The 16,209-nt window shown below is 36.2% G+C and overlaps 2 protein-coding genes across 2 annotated transcripts; one reads left to right on the top strand and one right to left on the bottom strand.

The window, feature by feature from the left end:
• Positions 1-304: 304 nt before the first annotated feature.
• Positions 305-9,979, bottom strand: smn1 (survival of motor neuron 1, telomeric). The gene is made up of 8 exons (XM_038268177.1): positions 9,837-9,979; positions 9,385-9,456; positions 9,152-9,271; positions 7,519-7,710; positions 6,490-6,669; positions 5,973-6,050; positions 3,340-3,447; positions 305-498 (listed from the first exon to the last, which is right to left on the bottom strand). Exons 1-8 carry the CDS (start codon positions 9,882-9,884, stop codon positions 442-444), a joined length of 855 nt encoding a protein of 284 aa, XP_038124105.1. The 5' UTR covers positions 9,885-9,979; the 3' UTR covers positions 305-441.
• LOC119771934 (heat shock protein family B (small) member 11) lies at positions 9,964-14,789 on the top strand. Its single transcript, XM_038268179.1, has 5 exons — positions 9,964-10,159; positions 10,276-10,382; positions 12,189-12,257; positions 12,339-12,382; positions 12,486-14,789. The coding sequence occupies exons 1-5, from the start codon at positions 10,080-10,082 to the stop codon at positions 12,573-12,575; spliced, it is 390 nt and encodes a 129-aa protein (XP_038124107.1). The 5' UTR covers positions 9,964-10,079; the 3' UTR covers positions 12,576-14,789.
• Positions 14,790-16,209: the final 1,420 nt, after the last annotated feature.

Below are 16,209 nucleotides of genomic sequence, written 5' to 3'. Positions count from 1 at the left end.
CCCCAGACTAGTATCTTGATGAAAATATTGTGCAGCTCTGTGTAAAAAAATCAAATAAAAAGGGTACAGGATTTGTTAGACTTAAACACCTAAAAGAAAAATGTATGATATTTACAATTTCCAGATATTTAAATTGAATGTTGTTCACCTGCAGAATATTTCTTAATCTCATATAAGCTTAACTTTTTTTTAGGATTAAATGTATATAATAAGTCCTAAAATAACAGGCCATTTTCAAAGGAGTTTAAAAATGTTGTCAATACTGTAAACCATCAAATCTTTTAGAAAAAAAGAACAAAACTGGTTTATTCTGACAGCCTTTATTTGATATATTTACAAAGAATACAAAACTTCATCCTCAGACTTCATGAGGAAACGATATAAATCAAAATTGATCTTTCATGGTCCATGGAGGCCCATATCCAGTCACAGAACATTTGTTCATTTGTGGTGCAGTTTTGTCCACTTGTTTGCTTCTTTCCGTCCTTGTTTCAAGCCCTGTTTAAATGAAAGAAAAAAAAAAATGTGTTCAAGGTTTTAAGACACATCTAATGACTGAAGGGATATTTTTTAGTTCCTTGGTGAGGTTATGAGCAGTCAAATAACCTCAATGTTTTGAAATAAGTATACGTACATTTTGATTAAATAAACCCAATGATTACAATTTAACTGAATATATTTTTACTCAAATAGGAATTTGAAACTGCTTTCTTCAAAGTAACATGTCCCTGCTCTAAAAATATCCAAATTCAATTAGTTTTAACTAGGGATGCACGATATTGGGATTTTGGCCGATATCAAATATGGCGATATTTTAAAACTCATGTAGCCGATAACCGATATCGATACCGATGTTAAAGCTGGACAAAAATAAGTAGTCATTGAAAATAGCAGTTTTGTTGTCCATGTCTGACACTTTGAAAAATAATATACTCAAATATATTTTCATATGCTGATATCAAATTGATTTTTAAAAACGCGGTATTGATCTATTTTACTTTAAAAATCTTGTGAAATTTCATCGTTCTGTTACAAACTCTCGTGATATTTTGCAAATTCTTGTGAGATTTTGTTAGTAAAATAGATCGATACCGCGTCAATATATCAACATATAAAAATATGGCAACATTTTGTGAATTTTCGGGGGATTTCGTAGCATAACGATGACATATAGCAATATTTCATTAGTAAAAGAGATTGATCTGGTGTTTTTAAATGGCAATATATCAGCATATGAGGATATTATGATTTTTTAATGTATCAATATTTTTCCCCTTGTCTTTAGAAGTTTTTAAGTCTGTAAAAAAGAAGTTTTTGAGGAAGAAGTAGTATTTTTTTTTATTTTTTATTTTATAGACTTTAGAAACTCAGAAGCTGATCAAATATCGGGTTAAATATCGGTGGGGTGGCCGATTATATCGTGCATCCCTAGTTTTAACCCTTGCTTGGACCTTAGGACCCCAAAAGTATGCTGTTCTCATCTTTTGGTGACATCAAATCAACTAATAACATGAATGCATACCTGAACCAGAGATGCCAAAAACATGCAAATCAGGTCTAAATTCATTGAACTGAATGATTTTAGGAGACGACATGGGGGACAGAAACTTGAATTGCCGTCTGGATTTTATACATTATTTGGAACTGATCAGCTCCAAACTCTTGGCTTGTATATTAGTTTTTATCTATAAAGAACAATGTTATGAAATAACCTTAGTTGATAAGGTTTGGACTGCAAAGATAATCTTGTGGGAAGTGGAAGGAAGTCTAAAGCATACTTCTGTCATTTCAAAACGCCTCCAAAAGGTCAAACTCTTTATTTCCTTAACCTTTAACATTTCACTAGGTAATTACCCACCGCAAGTATCAAGGTATTCCAAAGGTTTGAAATGTTAAGGTTTGAAAAGTAGCTAAAGTTGTCCTTCTTACCTACTCCTATTAATTTTATATCTTTACAGGCACGACAAAGAGCCAAGGTGACATGAATTTTAAGCACCCGTAATTAGGAAAGAAGTGCTCATCGTTATCCAGATGTTGCAGCAAACTGCCTATAAACTGACAGATAGGAGGACCACACTCTTAAATTTACAAATATTAAAAAATCCAGCACACAGAAAAAAAACATGATATTAACAGTGTTGAACTTAAAGGTGTTCCATCAGTATTACTTGTATGCAAGAGGAGAACAATGAGATACACATTAACTGGAACCTTAAACACACATTGGACACATTATGCTGGTGTGCACCATGACAGAATAGACTAACAGACTTCCACTGTAGATGGCTTTATCCGAAGCTTTAATTTAATACATATAAAAGAAGATTTAAATGGTTCTAATAATGTGATCCTATAGAACCTGTCCCTTCCGCTGTGAGACTTTTATTTCATAATAATGGAGGATGTTTTTTAATAAACTTCTGACAACTTACTTTAACTAACACTTGACAAACTACAACCAGCATGCCTGCAGCAAAAAGGTACTTGCTTAAAGTCCCAGCCTGGTTTTTCTGCATGGAGTTTGCATGTCCTACCCGTACATGCATAGTTGTTCAATGGATTCAATCTGTAAATTGCCCTCCACTGAGTGTGTGCATGGTTGTAAGTATTTGTGCTGCAATTTGATGGACTGGTGATTAGGGAGTACCCTGCCTTTGGCCAAAAAACCCAAAGAGCTAAGCAGGACTCAGCCCCCTGTGATTCTCACCCATAAGTGGCTGAATACAGGGGATGGTATCAGCTTGTACACTTGTCTTACTATAAAGTCAAGACCTATAAAAAGAGATGGTTTCCAGTGAAGTACCTACAAGCTACCAGTGAACTTATCAATCATCAATTCTTAATTGCTAATTTGCTAAACAATTCTTTTAACTGTTAAAATTATTTTAACTGTTTGATCTGAGGACAGTTTTCCATCCTTGCAACAATACTAGCAGCAGTAGTGGAGTTTGGAGATGCAATCCACTATCCATCCATCTATCTTTGCGATCCTCTAATTTATCCAGAAGTTCTGCGATCGCGCTTTTTCTCTCCCTCTCAACTTGGTGGTCGGCTGCATATTTAGCCTTCCCTGGAAATACCTTTCCAAATTTTTATTTTTATTTTATTTTACTGACAATCTCTCATTACAAAGCAAAAATGCAGGCAATCCGTCCGCATTGATAAAAAGCAAATGATTCGGTCCATTCTTTGAGCTTGCAACCCCCAGCTCTGGAGCCGTGGGTTGCCGACCCCCGAACTAGACCTTTCACATACAGAAATTAAGCAACATAACTATGTTATTAAATATTTAGAAAAACTGAATTCTAGTGACTGAAGAGTTAACTCTTGAACACATACCAGGTAGTATCCAGTGTGATATCCGCTCATGTACCAGGATATGAGCACACTACCCAAGGCTTCGTCATCCACCATGTCAGGACTCATTGGTGGAGGTGGAGGAATCATCTGAAGAACAAAAAGGATTCAGACAGCAGACACTGCAGCAGGATATATAAGATGACTAATTGTTTATATTTATAGGAGTTTCCAGGGTATGATGCTTAGGCACAATTTAATTTGGGAGATTGTTTCACTGTCTGCATCTTTCCTTCATTTGCATCTTGGCTCTTTAGTTACTTCTCCCATAATAATAATCCTGATCTACATATGAGGAAAAAAATGTATCCCTTGATTCGGAAAGAAAAACCCACAATGGTCACATAAATAACTTGAATTTGGCAAAATAAATAATCACTTAAGATTTAATAAAAATGATTCAATAAAAGTCAGACACTAAACTCATAAAACAGACCTGGACAAAACTGACTGTACCCTTAACTTAATATTTTGTTGCACAACCATTAGATGCAATCACTACAATCAAACGATTCCTGTAACTTTCAGTGAGACATCTGCTCCTCTCAGCAGGTGTTTTGGTGCACTCCTCATGAGCAAACTGCTCCAGTTGTCTCAGGTTTGAAGGTTGCCTTTTCCAGACTGCATGCCTGAGCTCGTTTTAAAGATGCTCAGCAGAAGTTAGGTCAGGGCTCATAGAAGGCCACTTCAGGATAATCCAATGTTTCCTCTTTGACATTCTTGGGTGTTTATATCCAACATTTTAAGGTCATTATCCTTTGCAAGACCCATGACCTGTGGCTGAGACCAATCTCTCCGACACTGGGCAGCATATTTCTCTCTAGAATGCCTTACTTGTATTTTAATTTCTTTGACACCTACAGAGATATAGGACACCCTGTGCCAGATGAAGCTAAACATCCCCAGAGCATAACAGAGCCTCCTCCATGTTTCATAGCGTGGACAGTGTTCTTTTCTTAATATGGTTGAATTTTCCATCTGTCAACATCGAGCTCATGCATCTTGGTAAAAACTTCCATTTTTGAAAATCTCAGTCTGGCCTTTTTATGATTCTTCTTCAAAAATGGTGTCCTCTTTGGTTGTCTCACATTAAATCCAGTTTGACTCAGAAAATGATGGATGGTGCGATCTGATGTTCCTTGAGCTTAAAGTTCAACTTTAAGCTCTTAAGACGTTTTTCTGGGTTCTTTTTGCCATTCATATTTCAGGTCCAGAAATAAATAATATGTTTAACTATTCACAAGATCATCAAGCTGCTTGAATAAGTTGTATTGTCTGTACCTTTAACATGCTTTTCTATATTTTTTCCTTTCTAATCTTTTGCTTCCTCTGGTCCATGTTGAGTGTGGTAAACACCATATCACCAAACAGCACAGTAAATACATGTAGACTGACTAATTACAAGACTGTAGACACCTGTGATGCTAATTAGTGGACACAACTTGATTTAACAAGTCCCTTTGGACACATTTTTATTTTTTTCTAGGTTGTGCCATTGTTTTATTCTTAGGGATATTTTATTTTTCCATTAGTTTATTTTTTAAACACTTCTGTTGAAGATGGTTGAAAAGTAAAGTCTGACTTTCATTAGGCTCAAGTCATTTCTGTGACTACTGTGAGTTTTTTCTTTCGTTAAAAAAGGGGTACCAAAATATTGTTCAAATTGGATCCCTGCTGTACTTTATAGAATGGAAATGTTCCGAAAGCTGTACAAAACAATTTCATTTTATAAACACTCCGTGTATACAAAATAACAATAAAAGTCGCCTAAGTCTAAGTCTAATCTAAGTTTAATTCTTGAAACAGCACCAATTTATTTTCAAGTGGAGCTCCCCCTACAGTACCTATTGAAAATAGCACTGATGTAAAAACTGACTGCCCTCCCTGCACCAAACATCAAACCTTGTCACTGCAAGTTGCTATTTTTGTACGTCAGTGGAGCATTAAGCCTCATGTAAACAACTTTTCAAATTGCTCTCATAAGATGAATTACCATCTCCATGTTTTATAGGGGCGTGCTAAAAATCAATCACTTGGTTAGCACATACGGTAACACAAGTTCATTAGAAAACTACCAGATTGGTGTAATTTTTGCATTTTGTTATTGTTTTTCGAGGCCTTGTCACATAATAAACATGTTCCCCAAATTCAATATTGCACAAGTCCCTGCGAATTCAAGTTTTGTCCTTCTACCCTCATCAGACAAAGGTTTTCTTTGTCTTTTTTATTGGGTCCATCGTTTCATAAATGTCCAAGACCCAAAATTGTTTTCTGATTGTCTGCGAGTAGTGCAGCCAAGGGCATGTGGCTATTGATGCCAATGGCCATATAATGGGCTGGCGTAAAGCTGTTCGTTTTACCACAAGACTGAGAACAGAGCCGCGAGACTCCCAACACATTGGTGACAGAAAGTTTTAAGTATGGTTTTCCAGCTAGAGACAGTAGGGGGAGAAAACAGACCTCTCAATCGTCTCAAAAGCAGAAACCATTGCAAGGACTTGGAAGAGGATTAATTTAGACAAAAATGCTACTTGGGGCTGCTATATACATTGTTTATCGAGTGCATTGTTAAGTGTTAGTGAAACCTAAACTGTTTAATTAAGCTTAAACCTTACAGGGGGACCAAAAGGCATCATAGGAGGCCAGGAGGGAGGTACAGGTCCATGACCAGCAGGTCCATGTCTGTTTTCCCTCTAGAAAAAAAATACATAGACATGCAGTTGTGAAATTTAAAGGGAGTACAGCCATTTAAAAATGCTTCAACATCTATTTAAATTAACATAATCTAAACTAAAATAAGGGCAGACAGGTAGTTCAGTCCTTGTAATCTTAATATACCACATGCAGCTGAAAGAGTTCGATACTAAACATCCAATCAAGGGCTAAGTAAATTTACTGCAATCCAATGCAATACAATAAATGTCAACAGTGTGTTTTATTTATGATCCCTTTTCATTTCCCCTATTGTAAATGATTTAGAGTTTAGCTTTTGTTTTACTTACTCAGCAAAGAGCAAGCTTTCTCTCTGATTTAAAAGTAAATAAACCGATAAAATGAAACAATCTAGAATAAGATAGATTTTGTTGACAGTAAAATAAAGACAACGGTTCTTTAATGAGTGTTAGTCCTTACTTGTCCAAAACCATGCATAGGAGGAGGTCCTGGGGGAAACCCAGGGAAACCTGGAGGCCACATGGAGGGTGGGTGTTTGTGAGGTTTGGACCTCTGGGCTCTACCGGGTGGATGCTGTTTGTGTTGGTTAGGTGTGGTGGACCTATCACTCTCTTCTGTGGAGGATTCTTCCACCTTTTCCTATAAATAAACAATGGATGTTATGACTCTTTTTCTAAATAAATAAAATAAAAAGGAGCTGAATAAAAGTTCATCAAGGTACATATCAAAACACAAACAGTTTCCTGCAGGGCATCAATAGAAAGCTGTGCTTCATACCCTTAATCCTTTGTTATAATAAACCACAGTGTAGCCATTTTTTTCATGTTTGGCCAACAGTAAGCTGCCAGTTATTCTATTAATCACATGATGTCAAATAAAAAAAGACTGATGATGTATTTGTAAAAATAGCTGTGCACATTTTTAAAAGCTGGAAGATATGAGTCAATGAAAATCATCTCAGGAAATATTGTTGGTGTTATTGGGTCAAAATAAACTCAACAATAGCACTGGTCAAAATGATAAATGTACTGTCAAAATAGGAGGCGGGAAAAAAAGGGAGAAAAATCAATTTATCACATCATTAAATTTCAACGTCCAACAACTGTGGGACTCGGGGCCTTGAGCCGATCTGCTCCTCGTCTCTGGGAGGCCCTCCCTCCTGACACCAGAAACACTACAAGTCTCTCTCTTTTCAAAACCTGTTTATAAACAAGTCGGCGCAGACAAGCCTTTTGACTTTGATTGAACTAAATGCATCTATAATCTCAGTTTTTTTCTTTAAGTTTTCTGACCTTGGGTGCCATAAAATGAACCTTTATGTATTACAATTATTATTACCAACAAATTTCACAAAATTAAATGTTTTTTCATACACTATGAGGGAGTGTAGATAAAAAGACAATCAAAGATGTTATAAAACATAATTATCAATTAAATGAACTGATTCAGAATAATAAATCTACACATACAACATTTACAGCAGTTTACCTGAGGTTTTGCCGTCTCATCAGCTTCTGAAATCTCTGACAGCAGGTCGTCCAGATTCTGCTCCTCCTCATTGCCATAACCAGTAAAAACAACTATACAGGTTCCTCTCTGGTGGTTTATGGATGAGATGGTGGCTGCATAGAGCTGGCCGTCCTCTGACCAATAAGCACTGCAAGAGTCCCCAACCTGCCACTGCAAACAGACAGTGCAATTAAAAACAAAGCATGGCAGTAGTTGTAAATAAAAACTTATCACAACTTTGACAAAAGGCTAAACTTGAATTTCTAACAGTGTATTTTACATTTGCAGTGTAGAACTGTAGTAACTTTTTGCCTTATATCAATTTTAAAAACATGTCTTTATTAGGAAAGGAATTAATGTAACGTAGATCTATATGCTTACTTATTTTTATGCCTTGTGTACAATAGACTAAAGCATACAAACATATACCGGACGCATACATAAGAGCAGCAAAGTGTCATAGCCACGTATGTTTGAAAACTGAAATTTGTAAAAGCTGCTGAAGAAAACGCTCCACATCAATGGGTTCAGCAACAGGGCTTGGAGCAAAGATGAGCTTTTGTGACATGGGTAAGTAAATTAAATAGTACTATGTGTGAAAGATATAAACTTATAAGTAATATATGACCATCTGTTTTCTCCCTGGCTCAAACTGGAGCGTATAAGCTTCTGAAATTAGACTCTCATCCTAAATTAGGAATAGCGTTGCCTATCAATGCACTTATTACCCCTTCAATGTAAATCATTAGCTGTTTAAAATGGAAAACTGCCAGACGTGTAACCTACATGTAGCACGTACGTTTTCCGTTCTGCTACCCTTATGCGCCTGGGTTATATCCCCTATATACAGAAAATTTTACCTATTTTTTCCAGCGACTAACTTTCTGTCAACAAATGTTATTCAAAATTCAAGTAGCTCAGTTAAACCTCCAAATCTGTCATATTACGATTTATCCTGATATAGTAACAGAGGCAATATGTTGCGGTTTTTACAACTGTATAGCTCTGTAAAACCTCTGTACACCAACACACCTTCTACACTGGGAATACTGTATGAAATACATTTTATTCATTTATAAAAGCAATTTCACTGCTAGTGTGACTTTCAAGTTTTTTTTAAAACAGTATTTTGTGCTTTGGTGGGTTTTTTAAAGATAAAAATACTAAAATACTTTGTAACAACCTAAGATATACCAATCTAAAATAAATACAATATATGTTCAAAAATAATTAGATGTCAATAAAAATATGGGGATATTTGGCAATTGTGTTTTCTTCCCCACATCCCATGTATGAAATAAACACATAATATATCATTAGCTTCCATGTTCAACAACAGTGGGCTGAATATCCTCCTTAGGTCAACTTATTACCCTACCAGGGTTTCTGATTACTGGCATAGCTGTTGATTGTCTGGACCTTGTTTTTGACATTAAGCTGACCTCTCAGGACTAGCTTTACTTGCTGCAGATATTCGGCTGTTGTTGCTTTTCTTGTGGCTTCCTTTTGGTTGCCATTTGCCCATGTTATTCCAAATTACTCCCTTCTGGGAGTGCACTAACACACACATATACATGGTACCACTTCATTTAGCCATCTACCCAGTCTTTACCTCTTTATCAGGCGGTGCATTAGTACGTTTTCTGCCCTGGTTCTTTTTGTTGTTCTTGCGTTTCTTTCCTGGTTGGTTTTTCTTAGAAACCTGTGGCTCATCATCACCTTTAAGAGCAGTCTAGATCACAGTAAGGGGAGAGGACACAAGCAATGTAACAACAGTCTGTTTACATTTTTTTATTATTATATTATGTTAGCATTGAAGTTCAACCAAATATGCAGTTATTTTACCTTAAAAGATGCCACTGCTTTATCATAAGCTTTTATAAGTGCAGTGTCATCCCAGATGTCTGAATCATCACTCTGAAAAAGAACAATACAATTAAAACTTACGCATAAATGAAGCTAAAGACATTTTATCCTCTCCGGGATTTCAAGATTATTATGTTATTTCATCTTCTGGTGTCAATTCTCACACCTGAAAATAGTGCATTAGTAATCTCTACTGCCTAACTAAACGTTATAAGCGTAATTATATGCAGAAATACATTAAAATTAACTTCAGACTTATCAGAATTGAGTTTTTCTGGTTTACAATTCATTACACTCAGTTTTTCTTTCCTCTTTGTTAAGCTAAACTAAACGTTAGTTTTATATCTCGTCGTCTAAAGTTCCAAATTTACAGCCTCGTGGAAATAATTAATTCGTGCTATAATGTTAAGTTTTAAAATGTTTAAGCTGACCTGCCCAGTTCCTCGGCTAAATAACACATCATTGCACCCATTCGCCATGTCCAGACGCTGGTTTGAAGATGTTAGCTCATGCTAATTTAGCAACGTGCGTCGGAAACTGTTACGTCCAGAATGACGCAGATTGCGTGTATAAAGAGCGACGGGGTGGTTGGCGTGGCAACGGTGAAAGCTTGAGCTGTGTCTTAAATCAAAAAGGAAAACACTAGTGGAACTGCGATTGTTTAGATCATCGCCATGATTGATTCTCCAGGTGCACAAATTGTTTTAGCTTCATCCAGCGACGAGAATCACCCTCCAGGAAACATCACTGACGGGTGAGAGCTATAAATATGTCTTATCAGTGCTTTTAATGTGCACATTTAAGCAGCTAATATATATTTCTTAAGTCGGTGTGTTCTTTACTGTGGCTGCGTTTCGTCTTTTCGTCCAGAAACATTAAAACCTTTTGGATGACCACTGGGATGTTCCCTCAGGAGTTCATCTTTCGTTTTGCTGAAACAACAAACATCTCTGCAGTGACAGTGGATAGCTACAACGGTATGGTCAATGGCGTAACGACACAACAATAGGCCCCTGAGCAACATTATCTGGGTGGGCCCCATATGAAGTACGTCTGCTCTGGATTACCCATAATCCCAAGGCGTAGTGTAAAAAAATAAAATACTCAAATACATCGTTCTTTTAAGATCGTTATTGCGGTTTGTGACATGTTACATGATTGTATTTGTTACCAACCGTCTAATGAACTATATACAGTTAACATAGTAATTGAAAATACCACTGTCTGCTTTCCTACTGGTGTCCTGTTTAAAAAGGTCACCTTCATGTTGAAATCTGGTATCTGTTGGGGTATAGATGAGGTTCAGGCATCAATTTAAGGATTTTGTTTTGGAGGAACAAACACCACTACATCTGCAAAGAGCAGTCCGAATCTAATTGAGTAGGGGGCCCATTGGGTATGGTTATATATAGGCTTATCACCTTATCCAAAAACATGTTTTACCCTCTTTTAACATTTAGTGTGGCCTGTTTTCAACTGAAAGCATGTATTTAAAGTGAATTTTAAAAGTATTCTAACCCCTTGGACTTGCTCCACAGTTTTTTTGCAGTGAGGCACACAAATTGTGACAGAGGCACCTGCCAAGATGGTGACTCTCCAAACATTATTTTATATTTCAGGGATTTTTTTTTTTTAATGATAGACCTGTACAAAGTGATGCATAACTGCGAAGTAGCTACCAACGATATATGGTTTCTGTACAAATATGGTTTGTTATCAACCCCTCTACTATAATTATTTGCAAGTAGTTACCTTCAGAGGCCGCATAATTGCTGTTTGCAATGTAATCTCATTATAAATTGGGTTTTTTGTGGAGGCCTCAGAGGTTTTTTGGAGAATATTAGTGAAAAAAAACAGGAATTGCCGTTTGTACACTTAGTGATCAAGGAAAATAGCCGACACATTTAGGGATTACATAGTTGGGAGCTTAAAACATGTTTAATTTTGTGGGAGCTGGTTACTCTGAGGAGCCACTGGTACTGCTTGAACATTGTGCTCAGGGACCATAAGGGTCACAGAAAAGGTAAACAGAGAGGGTAAAATAAAAAGAAAATGCGAGTTCTAAAGGATTTTAAAATCTTAGGTGAGAAGGAAAATGGAATAAGGAATTCATTTTTTTTTATGTGAAATTAGAAAAGGTATTTATGATCAGATTGACAAATAGTGTTTTTAAAATCTCCAATTAGAAATAGGATTTGAAAATATATTATTAAGTACAAATTACACAATTTCATAGATTAATAAATCCGATTTACATTTCATTATTAATAATTCAAGTCAAAATGAATGATTATAAAAAGTTTTGAAATTTGATTTCTAATTTTATGGTTTAAACGTCAAATTTAACAGTACTGTTTTTCCTTTTCAGTGACTCTTTAGTTCTTCCATACCACGGCCAGGTTGGAATATCTGTAATGAGGGCAGCTTTTAGGTGCCCTCATTAAAGATACTGGACTTTTTATACCCATTAATGAGTTTTTTTCCCCCCAACACAATATTGTGTATTTGTTATTGTATGTCTGCAGTACATAGAATTAATGAAAATATATATATATATATTAATGAAAAAAAAAAAAAAAAAAAAAAAAAATATATATATATATATATATATATATACACATATATATATATATATATATATATATATATATATATATATATCTTGTATGCATTGTTTACTAGCTCAGTTGAGTTGACAAAATGCAAATGCATAATATATCAATTTAACTCACATCATTCTCCATCTTTATTTAATCATTTTTCTTTAATTTGTTCTGTCACAGTCAAGCATCTAAAGATAGAAAAGAATACGTCACCAAGTGCTGCTCAGTTTGAGCCTGTCGTAGAGAAAGGTAAGGTAATATTAATCCTACTTACTGTCTTTTTATATTCAAGTAATTAAATACAAAGTTAGTTTCTTATTTTCTTTGCAGAGTTGGAGCGCACAGAGGGACATCTTCAGTCCAATATTATTTCAGTAAGTAGTTCAGAGAATAGTCTTTTCAAAAGCCTCTAATTGTGTTAAATTATGAATCCCGGAGCTTATTCATCTGTGCGTTTTTTTTTTCTTCTTCTTTTAGCTAAATGGAAGTGCAACCCACCTTCGCTTTATCATCACTGAAGGATATGACCACTTTATAGCAGTTCACAGAGTCAGTGTAAAAAATTAAAAATCTGTTATTTTTATAACCCTTTAAGTTAACATGTATATAATAAATGTATATGTGTAACACCATTGTGCATACATTTAAATGTGAATAGTAATCACCCTAATCTTATTGCATCTTTCGACAAATAATTTAATGTGATGAAATTAGTTTAGTTTGGTCTCTATTTCAAAACTTTTTTACATTTTCTTGTTATGTAACATTATGGACTCACTTGTAAAGCATTCTGTCCTGCATTCCAGTGTCCCTGATAATTTCACAAGCTGATAGTTGGCAAAGCTTTAGATTAAAAGGTTTGGATTGTGTTGAATGGCAGACTTCCTTACAAAAGAATGTCTTTCTCTCTGAGTGAGAGATAGAGCTAATTAACTTATTTTCAGCAGCAGGGCTTTGAATTTGCTTTAGCACTGTCCCCCCCCCCCCACCAACCTGCCTGCCCACCAGCCAGGAGCGATATCCTCCAACGTAAGGTTTATCCTCCCTATGGACCGCAGGAATCATTGGATATGCTGCTGGTGGTGGGCTTGGGAAACCAAATGACTTCATAGAAGCTGAAGCTTTATTTATGCCAACTAATGTACCTAAGTCTTGCTCCTACATCCCTCACACACACACACACACACACACACACACACAAACACACATTATTGCACAGAAACACCTCTCTCTCCTCAGTATCAAACCCCATTGCCGTTTCAACACGTCAGGAGCCAAAGGCTTCGGCGGCATGCGAGGCCCCTTTGGGACTCATCCTCCAATTACTTGCTGACTGCAGAGGAGCTTGGGAAATTTGCAAACCCTGTGTTTGCTAAAGCCCGGTCTGCATACAAGCCTCTGTGTAAACTAATAAAATATGAAATACGTGCCTGAATAACTAGCCCCCTGATATTTTGGAGCAACTAATTGCTCAGGGATACGGCAGGGTTATAGCACATTTGAGTATCTGAGTGTGCAGTGAGTAATGAGGGCAAGGTAGAAACTGATACAGTGTTATTGACTCATTCATTATTTAAGTATAGAGTATTTACTATAATCCTAAAAGTGACTGTTTGGTGTGAAATAGATCAAACTTGTCCTTGGTCCATTATTTGTTTGATGTTTAAGATTATGAATGTTTTATGTTTGCTGTCAGTGAAATGAAAAAAGAAACAAACAAAAAAATAAACCCAACAGAGATCTTTAATTTAAATGCGAAGCAGGTCTGCAGCAGCACCACTCTGTAACTAATGAATTCAGACCTTTTTTGTGCTTAACTGTCAGCCGATCAGGAGAATCACAGCAGGATATGAGAGCATCATTATCATGTCACAGCAGGGCAGGCAGGGCCAAGTTACCACCGAGTGTCCTCTGACGGCTGCCTGTCCCAATCATCCAGGGACATCTGCTAGGCAGAATTTCTGTGAAAAGTGATGCTGATCGTGACCTTATGAAGAAAAAAAAAACACCTCAGCTGAACTGCTTCTAATTTGGGTTTTGAAACATGAAACAAAGAAAAGTGCAAAAATTCAAGTAAGGATCAGCGTGCAGCAAATGGGTCCGTGGAAATTCTGTTGGCTACTTTGAGGGAAAATATCCGCATCCTCACGACTCCTATTTTCTTTCATGCCAAACCAATTTGTGTTATCTCTTCAGTGTATACCCCCCCACCCAACCTCATTCAGTCGTTCGCCCCCCCTCCCTTCTTGTCACAAGCACCAACAATGGGCCTTAATTTGATTTCGGCGTTGATTTGGTCCCATCAGCTCATTTATGACAGAAGCAGAGACGCAGCGAGTTGTTGTGTGAGGAAGGAAACGCTGCCAAAACGCATTTACTACATAATTAGACAGCGAGGGAAACAATATTCTTACTTAAGTTCCAAGAGCAATAGAGAATGTAATGAGGGACAAAGAGTCTTGTCAGAGAGAGGTTTGAGTAAGATGACTTTTAGCATTTGCTTGAAAAGTAGCATTTTTTTTAAACCATAAAACAATTTCCTATATAGAAATGGTCTAGGTCTAGAGGCACTATTTGGTGACTCTCAACCATTGGGACACGGACGACTCCTTGAGATGCGGTTGCAGACAGCATATTTGGAATATTTAGGCCTCCAAACCCCAAAAACACCAAACCATCAGCAAAGGTTAGAGGTGGGTGCATCAATGCACCATACTGGCAGACATTATATAACAACAAAAGAAAAAAAAAATATGGAAAAATTTAAAGCAACATTCTTGATAAGACGATGAAAGGAGGGATTTCTCTGGCTGACAGTGATCCCAAACACACAGCCAAGGAAAGTGTTGATTTCCGTGAAAGAAAATAAAGCCGCTAGGATGTCTCAGTCATGCTGACTGGAATCCAAATGAAAGAGATCAGGGAGCATAGAGAAGATCTCCAGAAACAAAGAGTTGCAGAGAGTTTGTCTGGTACAAAAGGTCAAATCAAGCTTAAGCAATGGATGTTGCTAATGTCTACAAACAAATGTTTTTTTTTTTGTTAATCTCCATTTATTTCTAAAATTAGACTTTACATATTTTATGTTTTTTACTGTGACATTTACCTTCATTATATATAATTTCCTTAATAAACATAAAAGAAATTATATATATATATGCACATCACATTGATTTGCCCTTATTTTCTTCATCAGTACCACTTGGTCCTTTTTTCTTTGTTAAATTATTTTTTAGTCTTTCTTTTTTGCTCACCTAATGTGGTTCTGTTTTTCAATGCTTGTCTTCACATTTCTGCTTTTATGTTTCTGGAACTACTGCCTGTGCAGCTCCTTTGTTTTCATTAAAATGAAATGTATTTTTTTGCTTTTAGCTGTCTTACCCTGGAGTTGGGGATTGCTTTAGGGTTTGCCTCCACATATGCCTTGACAGAAGCTTATAATAAAGTGATGTGAAGGTCTTATCAGTCACTCGAGTTTCTCAGCCCGTGGTCACAGCACCTCAGTTTCAATAGATTTGTCTGACTCTTAATCTCCCAGGACTTGCAGAGGTAATGTAAGACTCTGGTGGGTAGCAAGGCAATCTAAACTATCCTTTTTTTTTTTTTTTAACAGATTACTATTCATCTCTCAGTGTTCTCCCTGAGTGTTAAGTGAATGGAGAGGGAACATTTTATTCATTCTTGATATAAACCTTGATAGCTTAGTGAAAGATTGTTTTCCTTTAAAACTATAATCCACATAAGCATGTGCATAAAAAAGGCAGTAAATTGGTTATAAATATTTTGGTTCTTTGCATTTAATTGATTTGTACTGCAGACTTGCAGTGCATGAAAAAACTATTCAGACTCCTTTAAACATTTTCCAGTGTTTTCATGTTAAAACAATAGATCTTGTATTAGTTTAAACGGATTCTATTAGACCAAAAAAACAGTGCATAACTATTATTTTTCATGTAGACAGATTCTCCGTAACTTTCTGTCGATCACTGTGAATCCTCCAGTTACCATGTGCATGGCAATTTTGACTATTGTGCTGATAAATGCTCCAATCAATACCTTCAAATTACTCACAGATTACAAACAATGGGTTCTATTTCCTGACGATGTCACCTTTGAAGTAATAGGTGGGATAAAATTTAGGAATTAGAAAAGCACTCAGAGAGCACAGACTTCTGCCAAGTAGCTAATTTCCCCTGACATA

This window comes from Cyprinodon tularosa, unplaced genomic scaffold (assembly GCF_016077235.1).
Source record: "Cyprinodon tularosa strain WSP-4 unplaced genomic scaffold, ASM1607723v1 ctg696, whole genome shotgun sequence".
NCBI classification, from domain to species: Eukaryota; Metazoa; Chordata; class Actinopteri; order Cyprinodontiformes; family Cyprinodontidae; genus Cyprinodon; species Cyprinodon tularosa.
The sequence above is the reverse complement of the archived record's forward strand: the minus strand, read 5'-3'. Positions and strand labels throughout refer to the sequence as shown.

What these genes read in the sequence shown, in the direction of transcription:
- smn1 (XM_038268177.1), bottom strand. Translation starts at nt 9,884, where the DNA reads ATGGCGAATGGGTGCAATGATGTGTTATTTAGCCGAGGAACTGGGCAG. An exon ending in CTATGCATGGTTTTGGACAA is followed by an intron (nt 6,051 to 6,489) that starts GTAAGGACTAAC and finishes TTTTTTTTCTAG; the next exon opens with AGGGAAAACAGACATGGACC. An exon ending in TGATGCCTTTTGGTCCCCCT is followed by an intron (nt 3,448 to 5,972) that starts GTAAGGTTTAAG and finishes TTTGTTCTTCAG; the next exon opens with ATGATTCCTCCACCTCCACC.
- LOC119771934 (XM_038268179.1), top strand. Translation starts at nt 10,080, where the DNA reads ATGATTGATTCTCCAGGTGCACAAATTGTTTTAGCTTCATCCAGCGAC. An exon ending in CCAGGAAACATCACTGACGG is followed by an intron (nt 10,160 to 10,275) that starts GTGAGAGCTATA and finishes CTTTTCGTCCAG; the next exon opens with AAACATTAAAACCTTTTGGA. An exon ending in GACAGTGGATAGCTACAACG is followed by an intron (nt 10,383 to 12,188) that starts GTATGGTCAATG and finishes GTTCTGTCACAG; the next exon opens with TCAAGCATCTAAAGATAGAA.